Genomic DNA, 15632 nt, shown 5'->3' with positions numbered 1-15632 from the left:
AGCCCCGCTGATAATTTTTTATTAACACCTGTATAATCCGGATTCTCCTCCTTAAACCATTTTGTGACGTCAGTGAGTGGTTTTGTAGTGAGTCGCGATGTTTTATGACGCACATAGTAAGCCCTCCAAAAGCCTTATCATGGCCAGAGGATTGGAGATTTAGAACTACTTCATTAGTCTCCAAGCTCGTGAATCTTGGAGATGATAGATAAGTTTTTTGAGCCTCTGCATACCTTATATCACTTCAAGAGGCGTCGTCTAGATGTTGGAGATTACAATGGAGGCTTTAATGATTTCCTGAGGATTTAGGAAATTTAGGATGGTTCCTAAAATTAAGCATTAATAATCTTTTTCAGGAATATTGTCATATAGGTTGCGGCTAACATTAAAAAACATATAATATTGTCTTTTACCTTATTTAAATACTGAGTATTATTCTGATGCGGCTGCAACTACAATGTCACTAATTTCTTTGTACATCCGTTTGTATTACGGTCTGAGTGACACCTGCGTTTGCCCCCTCCTTTTTTTTACTGCGGTGCTTAGCCGAGTCTGAAGAGCTAGTGGATGAGCTGTCACTATCGGAGCTAGAAATTAGAAAGTACATCGCGGTGCAGATGGATCTGCAACTGGTATCAACCATTTTCACATATTTTACTAGCATTTCCATTCGTCCTAAAAATAAAATGCTGAAAAGCTAGTCATTAAATTAATAATTTCATTATGTTAAACTAAAATTGTTTATAAACTTGTAAGTGATAAATAAAATTTGTAAATGATAATTAATTTTATTTGAACGGAAAAACGTATACGTGGGAGAGCCATGCTTCGGTACGAATGGGCCGGCTCGACCGGATAAATACCACGTTCTCACAGAAAACCGGCGTGAAACAGCGCTTGCGCTGTGTTTCGCTGAGTGAGTGAGTTTACCGGAGGCCCAATCCCTTACCCTATTCGCTTTCCTACCCTCCCCTATTACCCTTTTCCCTCTTAAAAGGCCGGCAACGCACATGCAGCTCTTCTAATGCTGCGAGTGTCCATGGGCGACGGAAGTTGCTTTCCATCAGGTGACCCGTAAAAAACCGTTAAAGAAAACTAAGATGAAAATATTAAATATTTTATACTTTTTTCATCGATAGTAATAATTAATTAAAATATAATTAATTAAAAACAGTTGTCATTATATTAACAAAATAAATTATTAAATTAGTACTCTTTTCATATTTTTTATTTCTCATATTATATTAAATATATTTAAGTAATTTAATTAATATTAAAAGAATATAACATACCTGTATTTTTACATATTCATTTATTATTATTCCTATATACCTGTGTAATTCCTTGAAACAAATTGCACTTATACCTGTGTAATTCCTTGAAATAAATTGCACTTATACCTGTGTAATTCCTTGAAATAAATTGCACTTATACCTGTGTAATTCCTTGAAATAAATTGCACTTATACCTGTGTACGAAAACACTACCGTATCGGGCGGGAAACAAGACGCCAATGAACTGACAGACGAGTTAGCTCTCTAGTAAACTCTCCCTACCTCTTCACCATGGTGGGACGAAAGTGGAAGTAACCGGAAGTGAATAGTATGGATATAATGGCGGGAAACGTAGTGCCTATCTCAATTAAATAAGCTTCGAATAACGGTACAGGGAATTAATATCGATATATCGCGAGAATGACGTATGTTCGAGATATTTTGGACATTTATTTTCATACCCTGTATATAAGTAATAGTCGGAAATGTGACAGAGTAAGAAGATTGTCGACTACTATTAACTTTCTTTTGCTGTATCACTTATTCCGTGCTGTATCCTCAGGTCCTCGACTACGTGACGGAGGTGAATAAGCAGCGCAACCTGGCGGCGACGCTCACTCACTACTATGACTCGTGGCGACAGCTCACCGAGATCATCTTCTGCGTCGCGCCTCAAGACCTCCTCAGCCTCGACACACGGAAGAACCTGCTCCTCAACATCCTCCAGGACCTCCTCAATAAAATCCCGCCAACTGAAGTCCTGCCTCAGATCGGAAACCTCGCTTCCGGAACGATCCTACTGCTGCTAGTCAACCTCCGCCACTGCTACATACTACAGAAGAGGGAGTCGTCTCTCAAATCCTCGGAGTTCGAAGCTAGCTTCTTCGGACCTTCCAACCAGATAATGCAGACCAAATCCCTGACGCTCAAGTTCATTCTCCACAAGATACTGAGCTGGATAATGGTGTCGGGTGCGTGTACTCAGAAGATGCGAGTGAATCTGTACGGCGCGCTGCTCAACTTCCTAAATATAGTCAACTTGAAGCCGAGCGCGGCTGATCCGGAGGAGGAAGTGAATACTACGTACGTCAGCCGCCTAGACAGTTCACGAGTGAAGCCAAGTAAAGAGGAATCTACTTTGAAGTCCATGGTGATAGACGTAATAGACAGTTTCGGCGAGAGTCTGTGTGCGGTGGTCTGTAGTGACTGCATCGGCGGCGGCCATGATGTGTGCCGCATGGTCGCGCTGTCGTGTCTCGACACGCTGATAGAGATCAACCCGGCGACGGACTGGCTGCACGTGCTAACTAATCAGGGCTACCTCCGCAGTCTTATTGACAGTCTGATACAGGATGATGAAGGACTGAAAGAGGTATGTTTTTTTATTATAGCTATTGTTACATTAGAATTTTCGTAATATATTGTTAAGTAATATGCTATTAACTGTAGAAATAAAGTTGGATTAACAGTCCCTGACTGATAAGAAACATTTACAACCATATTTATTTACACAAACGAAATTCTTTTAAAGCATTATTGCATGGTTTCTAATTCATTTATTTATCTGCCTAGGCGCTCGAACCAAATCCGAAGTCCCTACGCGTGTTATACGTGTACGAGAGCAAGATGGCGCTGCTAGTGCGGTTGGCGGGGTCGCGCGGCGCCGCCGAGACGCTGCTGGCTGCGGGCGCGCTGTCGGCGCTGGCACAGCTCACCGCGCTCGCCGCGCACCCTGACGTACACGCGCCCGCTGATCAACGGGCCTTCGTGCCGCCCGCTGCTGAGAGGTACGTGATAATTTATTCGTTAAAGAAAACTGTAAACCCCAGTCATCCAATGCTGTGAGGTGCAACATTATATTTTATGGTTTAAAAAAAAACTAATGTTAGTTTATAGCCCAGTCAGCAAACGCGCGGAGATTCGAATATCGCAAATAGGCTCGAGGCCAATTTCTTAATTTTTATGTGTTCGTTAAACGGGCTTAAAATAATATTGTCTTTATAGTCCGGTCGCGAACTAGTATTTCCTATGTTAAATTATTATAGCTGGACGCACACACGTACCCATGCACACACGTATTATATTGCGTTACCTACTGCGTTAACATAACATGGATACCGAAATGACAATACTTTAGCACAAGTTTAACATGCTGTTGTGATTGCTATAAGAAATTAAGACCAAGGAATACTAAAGGAATATTCAAGATTAAAACATTTTCATCCAGGTTCCGTCAGATCCTGTCGCCGGCGCTGGCGCTGTGCGACGCGCTGCTGACGACGCTCGGCGCGGACAACTACAGCCTGGTGCTGCAGATCACACACTTGCTGCTCGCACATCTCGAGTGCGTCGATATGATACTGAGGTATGTATTATAACTGTAAACATAGACGTAAAATGATTTAAAATATTGTCAGAAAGACGTTGAACTATTCTAAGTAAAAATAAAAAATCCCGCGGAACGATACGCTCCCGCGTACTATATACCTTTAGTCGGCCGATAGTAGCAAATTGGGGTTTAACTACATTATTATCGGCCGATATTGAATCGTTATTGTGCGCACCTTCATTAATCCATATATTATTGATTAAGCATTCCACTAAACTAACCGACTAAGGGTTAAATCAGACCGCAACCCACGCGCAGATATATTTCTAAATTTGTATGGATTTGACAGATTTGCAAGACGTCTCTCGCAATTGAGAGCTGTCAAATCAGTACATATTGAAAAATGCATCTACGCTTCGCGTTGTGGTCTGAATTGACCCTAAAGTCTATCGTCTGCGGGCGCTAAACGGCCACTTGGCCACTGAAAATGTATTGTAATTGAAAAGTATTTTATATTTTATTTATATGTTAGGGCTGCGCATCCGCACTCGTCACTAACGCTCCTACGAGAGGCGGAGGCGGTGTGCTGTGTCGCGTCGCGCGCGTGGGGCGGGGCGGCGGGCGCGGCGCTGGCGGCGGACGCGGCGGGCGTGCGGCGAGTACGTGCGTTACTGCTGGCGCTGCTGCCGCGCTTTGCAGCCGCACCGCCGCCTGCTGATTCCCCCGACGATGATAGCGACACTGCGGACTTGCATTATAAGGTACAGTGCAACTTTGATTTGATTTGATGCAAATATATTAGACTAAAAGATAGCTTAATTGGTTTAATAAATGGCTATTGATATTATCATTACTTTAAAAAAAAATGCCTTCATATTTTGACATTCTAATTATTTCTTTAAGTTGTTCGTAGGGTTATTAGTTACTTTATACTCATTTATTTATGTGCACTACAGATCCTGTGCCACCTACTCCTATTCGCTCGCGGCTCGCTCGAGAGCGGGGCGGATGAGAGTTCGGCGGGGGCGGGGCGCGCGGCGCTGGCGTTACTGCGGCCGCTGCTGCGCGCCGTGCACGCGCACCGCAAGCTGCTCGCCACCGTCACCACGCAGCTCCACAACGCACCCTCTATGACGCTACCCGGTAATATATATAGTTAAAATTGTGACATCACTATTCTTCACATTTTCTCTTTATTTTTAGTCTTCTTTTTAAATTTTATTTTTTCCTTGACATAGCTAAAGCGTGACATAAATTTTTATTATTATCACTCGTTTGTCTAGATTTTTAGCAAAAATAACTACATATTCCTATTATATCCAATAATGACTTTTGCAGAACGGTTTTTTTTAAATAAGGTTTATATTACAGACATAAAGAAGCTAGTGGGCGGTGACGTGAGCGGCGCGGGTAACGACACAAACGGTCGTGCGGGCGCGGTGTCGCGGTTACGGGCGCGCGCGCTGCGCCGCCGCCGCGAACTGACGCGGTGCGAGCTGGCCGCGCACGCCGCCTTGTATCTAGTGTGGGCACATGCGCGACGACAATTGCGCACTGCGCTAGCGCCACATTGCGGTAAGTGAACTAATTGTTACACTTTAACCCATCGATCGTGGAATAACGAGACACAATAGCTTATCTTTTGTTATCGCGGCAGGATGCGGCCGCTTAGGTCTTCATGAATTAAGCGTGCTTATTTAGTATATAACATTCGCTTGAAAAGTTACCAACCTACTAAATATTAAATACGGCAAATATTAAAGAATATTACTAACAGCTATAAGTCAGAAGTCTACTACGTGAAGTTAAATATTTTGCTGTCGGCGTCGTTATAACAAATCTATTGACACATAAATTTAGATCATTACCTTAGTTACTACTATACTATTTAGACCGCTATAAACAATTCAATACCTTTTAGCTTGTAATTACTGTTGTTGGTAAGCGAATGACGTATTTTTATGTAAAGACAAGTGGCCCTCGAATTTTTCTCTCGTCCCGTGGTGAAGACTCATGTTACCTCTTCAATTTCAGAACCAAAAGGCACAGCACTGAGCGTGGGCGGCGCGGAGGAGGCGACTGAGTTACGCAAGGAGCTGATCGCCGTGTTCAGCGACCGGTTTACCGACGACCTGCTCGACACCACCAAGGTATTAGGGTTATAGAACGACCAATCTTTTAAGATAAATCGTAATGGCGATTGAAATGGTAGTCTTAGGGTCAATTCCGACCGCAACGCAAAGCGACGCGTAGATGCCGTGAGATGCATTTCCATAAAATATATGGATTTGACAGATTTCAATGTAACTTGGCATGCAAGTTACATTGAAATCTGTCAAATCCATCATCTGTCTCACGCAATTGAAGTCTGTCAATTTAATACAAATTTAGAAAATATGCATCTACATTCTATGCGTCGGGTTGCGATCTGAATTGATACGTTACAAAATTTTGTTATAAATATCGAGCAAGAATAGGTTTCGTAATGTTTGTAATGTTTAATAATACCTACAGTAAACTCTGTATCCCGCAGAACCAGCCGGCGGTGCAGCGCGGCTTCCTGGAGGTGCTGATCAAAGACATCAGGACCATGGTGCAGTTCTCACCGCTATAGCACACCTCGACTACTGCCGATGATGCCAGCTTCTCCATTCTGGACTTAGAAACATGTTCATATACCGCAACTGGTCGTTGGACTGGATAGAAGTACCATCGAAGAAATTGATTTATAGGCAGTTGACGGACCTCCGTCGTTTGGTAGCATTATGTCAATTCATTAGTAGTTTCCAGAGTAAACAGAACTAGCGAGTAAGTCGACTCAGAAGAGATATCGAAATTTATACGTTTGACTTATTATGTTATATCGGGTGGCGCGCGCTGTACTAATTTGTTACTGAGCATTGTGAAACATGTTGAAAGTGACAGTCGCGCCCAAGTCGAGGTACTCCTTAGTTCTGTCTACTCTGTAGTCGCGATCTGTCGGCTGAGTTTGACATAACGCGACTAAATTACGTGGGGGACCTACGAATCATCTTCTATAATAGTACATGTTAAAATACCGCTACTGGATTCCGGATATGTAGATATTGATACAGTTTGTTTAAAAGTGCCAAAAGTAATTAATCTAAGGAATGAAACAATCGATTTGTGACCCAATGTCGGATTTCAGTGATGGCACAAGTTACTGTATCAGTGTAAATCGGCGTTATTCGTATGTATTTGGATTTACACGACTAACTAAAGCCGCACGATTTTTGCCACAAAATCGTCTGCGTTAATTTTTAGGTTGGTCGCAGAGCAATTTGGCAAAAATGTGAATTGTGAAGCGACTAGCCGTCGTGTAAACCCCCGTAACTAATTACTATTAGTCTGTAATAAGTATTTGTAATGAAACTGATTGTTATTTTTATTATTAATTATTATTAAATAAGATTTATAACCAGTAGTTGTTTTATTCAAGAAATAAATATAGTCTTTAATTTAGTCTAAGTAGGTACTAAAAATAAGGGTCACCCATAACCCGACTTCGATTAAGAATTTGAACATATTGAGTTCAAAATATTCACGGCGCGACTTGACAGTTTTTAATTTTGAGTATATTCTTTAGAAATATTTTATACATTACCCAATGCACGCACGCCCTATTACACAAACTATTAAAAGTTAATATAATATTGCAAAGGCTAAAAAACAGCTAAATAGTTGGTAAGCGCTAATCCCGAAAACAGCTGAACCGACCGATTTATTGTTGTGTTTGTTAATGTTGGAGGAAAATACTTCATCACCGCATATATTTCTTCTCTCTTTCTCACAACTTTAAAAATCTTTGAGGGTCAATTTATACTAGCACAGAGTCGAAGCGCATCGAAGCGAATTATTAAAACTGAATATAATAAATTCAACCTTAACTCCAAAGCGTTAACGCACTTTATTACTTCTGAGAACTTAAAAAGGCGCGCGAATCCGCGCGCATCCTCGCGAATTCGCGTCGACACGCCCGACCAACGCTGATTGGCCTCGCACAAGTAATGTATGCGTTACGGTCTGGAGTTAAGGTTGAATTTTCTGTGCTCAGTTTTTGGGAATTCGCTTCGCTTCACTTCGACACTGTGCTAGTATAAATTGACCCTCAAAGATTTTTAAAGTTGTGAGAAAGAGAGAAGGAAGAATATGCCATACATCATAATTCATAACACTAAAGGCTCGGACTCTGGTGTCGGGACACATTGTATATAAAAATTAGTTTTCCACCAATTTATACGATTTTCAAATAATAAAAAATCGACCACATGCGAGTTGAAATCGCGCACGAAGGGTTCCGTACCATTACAAAGCAAAAACAGCTGTAAAAAATGGAGCCCCTTTAAATATTTAATTTATTTTGTTTTTAGTATTAGTTGTGATAGCGCCAAGTGCCAACAGATATACACAATCTATGACAGTTTCAGAAATCTAGCTACTTATAGCAGTTTTTTGACTTAAGTACATGGTGTAACAAAGCCATTGGCGTAGCGAGGTACGTTCAGGGGGGCTGGGGGCAGCTACCCCCCCTACAAGAGCGATAGGTCGCTACTCGCCATAATGCTCACGGGTTCGTAGCTAAACGTGGAGCGGAGAGAGTTGCGGGGTGAGCTTGGGGAGGCATTCAATCCCTGTTCGCTCGCTCATATTTTGTTTTTAATTTTTACTTTATCACCTTCAATAGATAATAATAATAATGAACTCTTTATTTGCACATAATAAAATACAAAATGCGAAAGAGAAACAATTTTTAGGACGAGCGCAAATTGGCGGTCTTACCGCTTTAAGCGGTCTCTTCCAGACAACCATAAAAAAGGATATTTAAAAAAGAAATAAAAGATAGATACTATTGTGTATCTCACAATAGTATCTATCATTTATTTCTTTTTTATCTCTCAAATTATACTTAAAATCACGAATTCGAAGTCTAGGATTTTCTAAATCCCCTATTATCAATTTATCAATTTATTAAGTAAGTATTATCAATTTATCACTTAGGCTGCAGCCGTGCGGCTTGTTCTAAGTGATAAATTGATAATACCATAGACGAATACTTTTGAGTATGTATGCCTTATATAGAGTTAACTGTGAAAGTGCAGCGCTGAAAGACGATTTTTTTCTCTTTTGTATGGGGAAACTCGTGACGCTGGGGGGCTTGGCCATAAGCCGGCGCCAGACATGGGCTTCAAAGTTTGAGCAAACTTTACACAAATAGGAAAATGCCAGCAGTTAACTTTGCACAAATAGGCAAATGTCAGTGCCACACTTGGCGAATTTGCCTATTTGATCACATGTCTGGCGCCCGCCATACAATAGTGCAAAAACATACACACCTTAAACTGCAGCTATCCCCAATCCGCGGCCCAGGATGTTAAACCATTTTGAAATTTTCGCCCACCGGCAAAATAATTTAGTCGTCGTGAAAGTCGTGAATTTTTTTCCAGTATTAAATCGTTAATTTTGAAGAATGTTATTTTTTAACGTTGCGGCCCGCGACTCCTAGACCAAAACATGTTTGTGGCCCGTAAAAAAGGTTGGGGTCCACGGCCCTAAAGTATTAACATTTATCACTCAGTTTTGTTACACCCTCTAGCAGGCGCGGACACAGCCTGAAGTTTTGGAGGGGGTCACTCACTAGTCACTACACTAAAAATGTATCGTTGTTATAGGATAACTAGAAATTTCCTTTTTAAATTATTTGGCAAGATTTTAAGATTTTTCAATTTGACCATAGATTTATTTGGGGGGGGGGGTCACGGGGGACATGTTTGGACCGCGCCTGCCCTTTAGATGACGCCCCGCGCCCAATGCGGGCCACGGGTTTAATGAATGAAAGGTCAAAAGTGCGAAAACACACACACACACACACACAAGCATCCTAGCAGTCACTGCCACTGAACCCAAGACGCTATCGTCGTCGAAGGGCTAGGATGCGTTGCCACACTAACACTACAAATTACTACACATACACACACACACACAAGCATCCTAGCAGTCACTGCCACTGAACCCAAGACGTACCGCCGTCGTAGGGCTAGGATGCTCCGACATACCACAACACTGCAAGATCACTACTCACTATCATCATACACACACACAATAATATAATAAATAATATTGCAATAAAAGTCAGGTCTTATGTGTAAGTAACTCACCTTATCACTAACTTACACATACTGTAGCTGGTTTTAGTGGCTCTGGTGATGCTATTATAATATGTATATTGTATACAGTATATTATAGTCGTCTACTTTTTAAAAAAATATTGTTTTTTTTTATTTATAATTTTGTACCAGGATGTACCGTGGTTCCGAAGGTACCCAACAGAACTTTTGAATCCTTATAGATACAAGTTCGAGGATTTTGGCTTTATTTATACAACTTCAAGCAAAAGCCAATGAATTCTACATTATTTCTGCTGAACATAGGCTAAATGTTATTTTGGAAAAAATTGGGTTTCGTAAGATATTTGGGTTTTTCGGACGCCAGATGTAAAATCAACCAGAAAAGTTACTTATTTTGCGTACGCTGCCGAATCTATATAAGATAGAACCATAAAATGTTCAAAGTAATTGTAGATCTTATAAATATCTACAAAAAAGTCCGCAAGACACTATACTTATCTATGTCGAGTAAGGCACAATAACAATTTTGTTATTAAAAAATCTTGAATTTTTTTTGGACAACATTTAAACGCGTTTATTTTACTTATGCAATTAATCCTTATGAAAATAAATTATTTCATCACTACGTACGGTTTATGTAGATAACATTTGGTCTTTGAATGATTAAAATTGGACGTTTAGTTTTGAAATTATGGCGAAATGAAAATATAACGATAGTGGGCGTCACCAAGCGGGGGTGCGCGTGCGGGAGGAAGGCAATCTGTGCAGTGTGCACTATATGCATCCCTTCGGATAATGACTACGTCCGCGTCGTCGATGTCAGTGTTCGACGGCGGCCGGGGTAATACTCCGAGCTCTGTCCGCCGAGAGCGGAGGTCGCAGTCGAGGCTCTGGAAGGAGCCGACTTCCCAGTCCAGCCAGCCGAGCGTTCAGCATGTTGCTGAAGGTCTCTAAGTTAGAGCGAGAGACCTCAGACAACAGCTGGCGCATGTCCTGCTCGGCCGGCTTCGTCACTTTTTGACGCAGCGCCTCTAACTACTTGCGCATGGACTCCACTTCCTGTTGGAGCCGCGCATTCTGAGCTTCGAGGGCTCGTATTTCCTCCGTCACTCCGCGATTCTTCATGGCGGCGACGGTAGGGCGTATATCACTGACCGCCTCCTTCAGAAGACGCTGGAATGTCCCCTTCAGGTTGTTAGACTTTGCTGCGACCATGGAGATCGTTCCCAGCGAAGTCTCAACACATTGGGCCAGAGCGTGGATGGTCTGTTCTGGCCTGTCTTCATCCATATGGGCGGGGCTCGCGAGGAGAGAAGAGCGCGTCTCTCGCGCCGCCCTAGCCGCCTCGGCCACCTCCTCCTCCGCCTGGAGTCGAAGGGCCTCCTCTTTCTCTCATATTTCATATTTCTTTATTTGCTTCAAAAGTGGTACATTTTGGTGTTACAGTTAATAGTCTTTCTTAGATCACACTTTTCACTAATAATATAGCATGCAAATTCTTAGGTACTTAATACTTATTCTTATACATCAATTTTCGTTTAAATACATTTTCTATTATAAATAATTCGATATAATAAACAATTCAATACAATACAACATTCAAAATATTAATAAACCCTTCCTACAATATGTCCTAATCTTACGAGCTAATATTACACTTTAATTGATTCAAAACAATAATTTAATGTCAATAGTATAATAATTATAATAGAATGTTTTTATAGTAATTCAATGTCAACAGTTTAATAAGAAAATGTTATTTCTCATTTAGGAACTCTGTGACGGAATAATAATTTTTTAGTTTTAGCCATTTAATCATTTCTTTCTTAAATTTATTATAAGGTAGGGATTTTATGGTTGTTGGGGTAGCATTATACGCCTTTATACACATGGCATAATAATGTTTTTGATATAGATTCGTTCTGGGAATGATATCTAATACTAGACGTTTGGGTTTTCTTTTAGTTCTCGGGTAAATCTCACTTGCCTCTGTAAAATAATTATAGTGAATTTTTACGAAGTTTACTAGTTCGTATATATAAAGGCTAGGAAGCGTCATAATACTTAATTTTTTAAAAAGAGGCTTACAAGACTCATATGAGGGCTTACCACATATGGCCCGTACACATTTTTTCTGCGCTATAAATGCTTTGTTAATGTCAGTTGAGTTCCCCCATAGTAATAGTCCGTATCTGAGTACTGAGGCCACATATCCATGGTATGCCGAAAGTATAGTTGGTAAGGTTGATATTTGCCTCAGTCTATGTAGAACATATACGTAACTATTTAATTTCTTACATATATACTCTATGTGAGCCTTCCAGTTAAGATTTTCGTCAATATAAATACCTAAGAACTTAGTGCTGTGCACCTTTTGAATGCATTCATCTTTGTAATTAATATTCAGATCATTTAGTCTAGTGCCATAGTTATGAAATTGTATATAATTTGTCTTGGTCAAGTTTATATTTAAGTTATTTTTATCAAGCCATTCTACTACTTTATTAATTGTATTATTAGTTTCAATGTCAATATTTTCCTTACTATTTATTATTATCGATATGTCATCTACAAATAGAGTATTTTCATAATTTGTAATGTCAGGTAGATCATTTATATATAATAAAAATAACAGTGGACCAAGTACACTGCCTTGTGGAACTCCTGTATCGTTGACTTTATATTGTGATTTAGATGATTTTAGTACATTTTTCTCATTTATAGATTTTATTTCCACATACTGTCTTCTATTAGAGAGGTAGGATTTTATCCAGTTTAGAGCTGGGCCTCGTATACCTAAATCTTCTAATTTATTTAATAGGATTTTGTGAGATACAAAATCGAATGCCCTGCTCATATCAAAGAAGATACCTACGACCGATTTATTTTTATTTAGATCAGAAACTACGGTATGCACCAGAGTTGACGCTGCTAATACCGTTCCCTTGTCATTCTGAAATCCAAACTGGTTGTGTTTAATTATATTCATCTTTTTTATGAAAGTCATTAGTCGCTTATACATAACTTTTTCAAAAATTTTTGCAAATATTGGTATAAGAGTTATTGGACGATAATTCTCAACTTTTGATTTATCTCCTTTTTTGTGCAACGGTTTTACAATAGATATTTTTAATAATTCTGGAAAACTGCCAGTTTCAAATGATAAGTTGATAAGATGTAAAATAATTGGGACTAACTCTTTTTTACAATACTTAATGATTTTCGTGGATACACCATCATAACCTTCAGCATTAGTATTTTTTAATGAACGAATTACATTATCAATTTCAGTTAAACTACATGGGAATAAAAAAATTGAGCTGAATATACGTTCACTATTTGTGTTTGATAATGTCACGTTATTATTATTATTATTAGTCAGATTAGTCAGATAGTTATTAAATTCGTTAGCTATGTCAGTTGGATTAGTCAGTATAGTACCATTTAATTCATTTTTTATGTACTTTATAATATCATAATTATTTTTGTCATTTTTTTCATTATTTATTAATTTCCAAGAGGCTTTACATTTATTTTTAGCAGTACGTAGATAATTGTCATTAAATATTCTTTGTGAGACATACAGGCATTTGCGTAATATTTTCGAATATTTTATGTATTTATTTTTATTCTTATTAGTTTTGTGTTTATAAAACATGTAGCGAAGTGATCTTTTAGTTCTACAGCTCGTTTTTATTCCTTTCGTTATCCATTTTATTTTTTTATATTTATTCGTCATTTTGATTCTTTTTAACGGAAAACACAATTTGTAAAAAAGTAGGTAGGTCTCTGTTCAGATCGGCCGGCGCCTTTGCCAAGCCGACATATTGTCCGGTCGTTGGCGGGCGGCCGCGTCCTCTCTTGGTTCTGCAGTGCTATTCTCTAAGAGCAAATATTAAAACAGCCGTAATCACATCGGCTGTTACAGCCGTGAGATCGAGATTGGTATTCACTTGTTTATGTTTTCTAGGCTGTTCGATACTAGCGCCGCGCGGCTGTAAGCGGGGTGATATGGAATCACTTTTTGACATTTCATGTAAGAAATTCGTATTCTCTAAGCTCAACAGCCTACAGCTTCGATTACAGCCTCGGCGAACGCCTACAACTTTTAATGTCAAACGAAAAGCTACTATTTCGTGGCTGTCGCCAAAGATTTTGTATGATTTTGTGCTAATTTACTGAAATGTACACCCTAATTAATGTACTGTTTTAATTTTTTTTCGTATAAACCGAAAGTCAAATACTGAGTCACTATAAAAATAACTCTTACGGCTTACCTCAAAGTCGCTAGAGCCCCGAGCCCCGACTCCCGACTCCCGACATTGTATGACAAAATTGTAACTCCACACACAATAATCTTGAAATTCACGTTTTGTATAAATCTTTCTAGTCTCTAACTTTCTTCTACATACTAAACGGCGATTTTATCGAGTTTTTACACTTAACTTAGAGCTTGTATGAACACTGAGTACAAAACATTAAACATACGCGGGTACATAGTTACATACCAAGTATTCAATAAGTATTAGTAAATTTTTACGCAACACATTTAGATTTTTATATTAATTACTAATTCACTTATACAAAACCACATTGATTTACTAAACAAGAATCCGACTTTCACGAATCTCAGACAAAGACTATTCAATGTTTATTATGAAATATGTTCCACGAAATATTTCAAGTGGTTGGCGCGGGTCACTCGAGCCGAGTTACACTGCTCTTATCGCGTAGTACAAATTCTTTTTGTAAAACTAAAGCTATATTATTTAAATGAAGTTTAATCTATTGCATGTCCCTCGGTTTGCACTTTTGTTTACATTCTTTATATTTTGTTTACATACGTAGGAGTAGAAGGCCAAGCGAGTTTTTTTTTATGCGACGAGTAACTCAATGGATACCAGGACCCAGGTTCATATCTTTTTACTTTCAACTTTTTGGATATTTTTTCGATGCATTAATAATTTTGTCTATTTGAATTTGTTCAAGTATGTACTACAAATGATTATTACTATAAAAGTTCTAATAATATAGAGTTTATCGGGACAAAATAACTAAAATTCCTAAGACAAAAATGTATCTATAGTCGAGTCCACTATCTGAGCCGCAGCCTCGCCGACAGCGGCAGCCGAGACATCGTCGACGAGCTAATAGAGCTTAGAGAATACGAATTGTACAGCCGTGGTAACAGCGAATGATGTGACGGCTGCGACATCCGTGATAACAGCGGAGACCACAGCCTTAACGTGTTCCTTAGAGAATAGCCTAGCTGGGCACCGCTCCTTTGCTGAGGGGCGGTGTCATGTCGTCGTCCGAGCGCCTCTTCCGGCGCGTCCTCTCCGAGAGTGCGGGCAGGCCCTCGGAGTCCAGCGATATGCCAGACATCTCACTGGAGTCCGAGAGCCAGTCCTTGCTGTCATGTCCGGGTAAGTCACGTCCATGTTGGGAGACTCGACCGCGAGGGGAGTCTCTACCAATGTCGTCTTTTCCGGTGCTTGGAGGCGGCATTTTCACGTCGCGTGTCAAGAGGACACGCGGCAGATCCTTGTCGCCTCTCAGCTTCTTCTTCTGCATCAACTTCAGCATCCGCTCAACGCCGTTGGGCTGCGGCTGACTGAAGTCGATGTCCTCGTCCGTTAGAAGCTCTGCCGCCGGCGCGGTAATGGGCGCCAGCTTCGGGCTGTCGCGCTTCTTCGCGCTATCCCCTCCTCCTCCTAACGCCGCCAAAATGGCCCTCTGTCTCGCCGCCTTAGCGGCCTCCTCGTCCTTCCTCACCGCCTTAGCGGCCCCCTCATCCTTCCTCGTAATAAGTGGCCCCTCCGTATACGAGGGCCGGCCACCGTCCGAAGACGGCGCATGGGATTCTCCGGCTCCTGAGGAGCC

The 15632-nt window shown here is 40.3% G+C and overlaps 1 protein-coding gene across 1 annotated transcript in view; it reads left to right on the top strand.

The window, feature by feature from the left end:
- Positions 1-6468, top strand: part of LOC121729715 (nuclear pore complex protein Nup205) — a 35344-nt gene extending 28876 nt beyond the window's left edge. Inside the window, exons 26-33 of the mRNA XM_042118317.1 lie at positions 1837-2646; positions 2847-3061; positions 3502-3639; positions 4136-4364; positions 4560-4746; positions 4975-5178; positions 5638-5753; positions 6137-6468. Of these exons, the coding sequence (XP_041974251.1) occupies positions 1837-2646; positions 2847-3061; positions 3502-3639; positions 4136-4364; positions 4560-4746; positions 4975-5178; positions 5638-5753; positions 6137-6217 (1980 nt within the window). The 3' untranslated portion in view covers positions 6218-6468. The remainder of the gene's footprint in view (positions 1-1836; positions 2647-2846; positions 3062-3501; positions 3640-4135; positions 4365-4559; positions 4747-4974; positions 5179-5637; positions 5754-6136) is intronic.
- Positions 6469-15632: the final 9164 nt, after the last annotated feature.

Source organism: Aricia agestis, chromosome 8, assembly GCF_905147365.1.
Source record: "Aricia agestis chromosome 8, ilAriAges1.1, whole genome shotgun sequence".
Taxonomy (NCBI): domain Eukaryota; kingdom Metazoa; phylum Arthropoda; class Insecta; order Lepidoptera; family Lycaenidae; genus Aricia; species Aricia agestis.
This window is presented reverse-complemented; position numbering and strand designations above follow the sequence as displayed.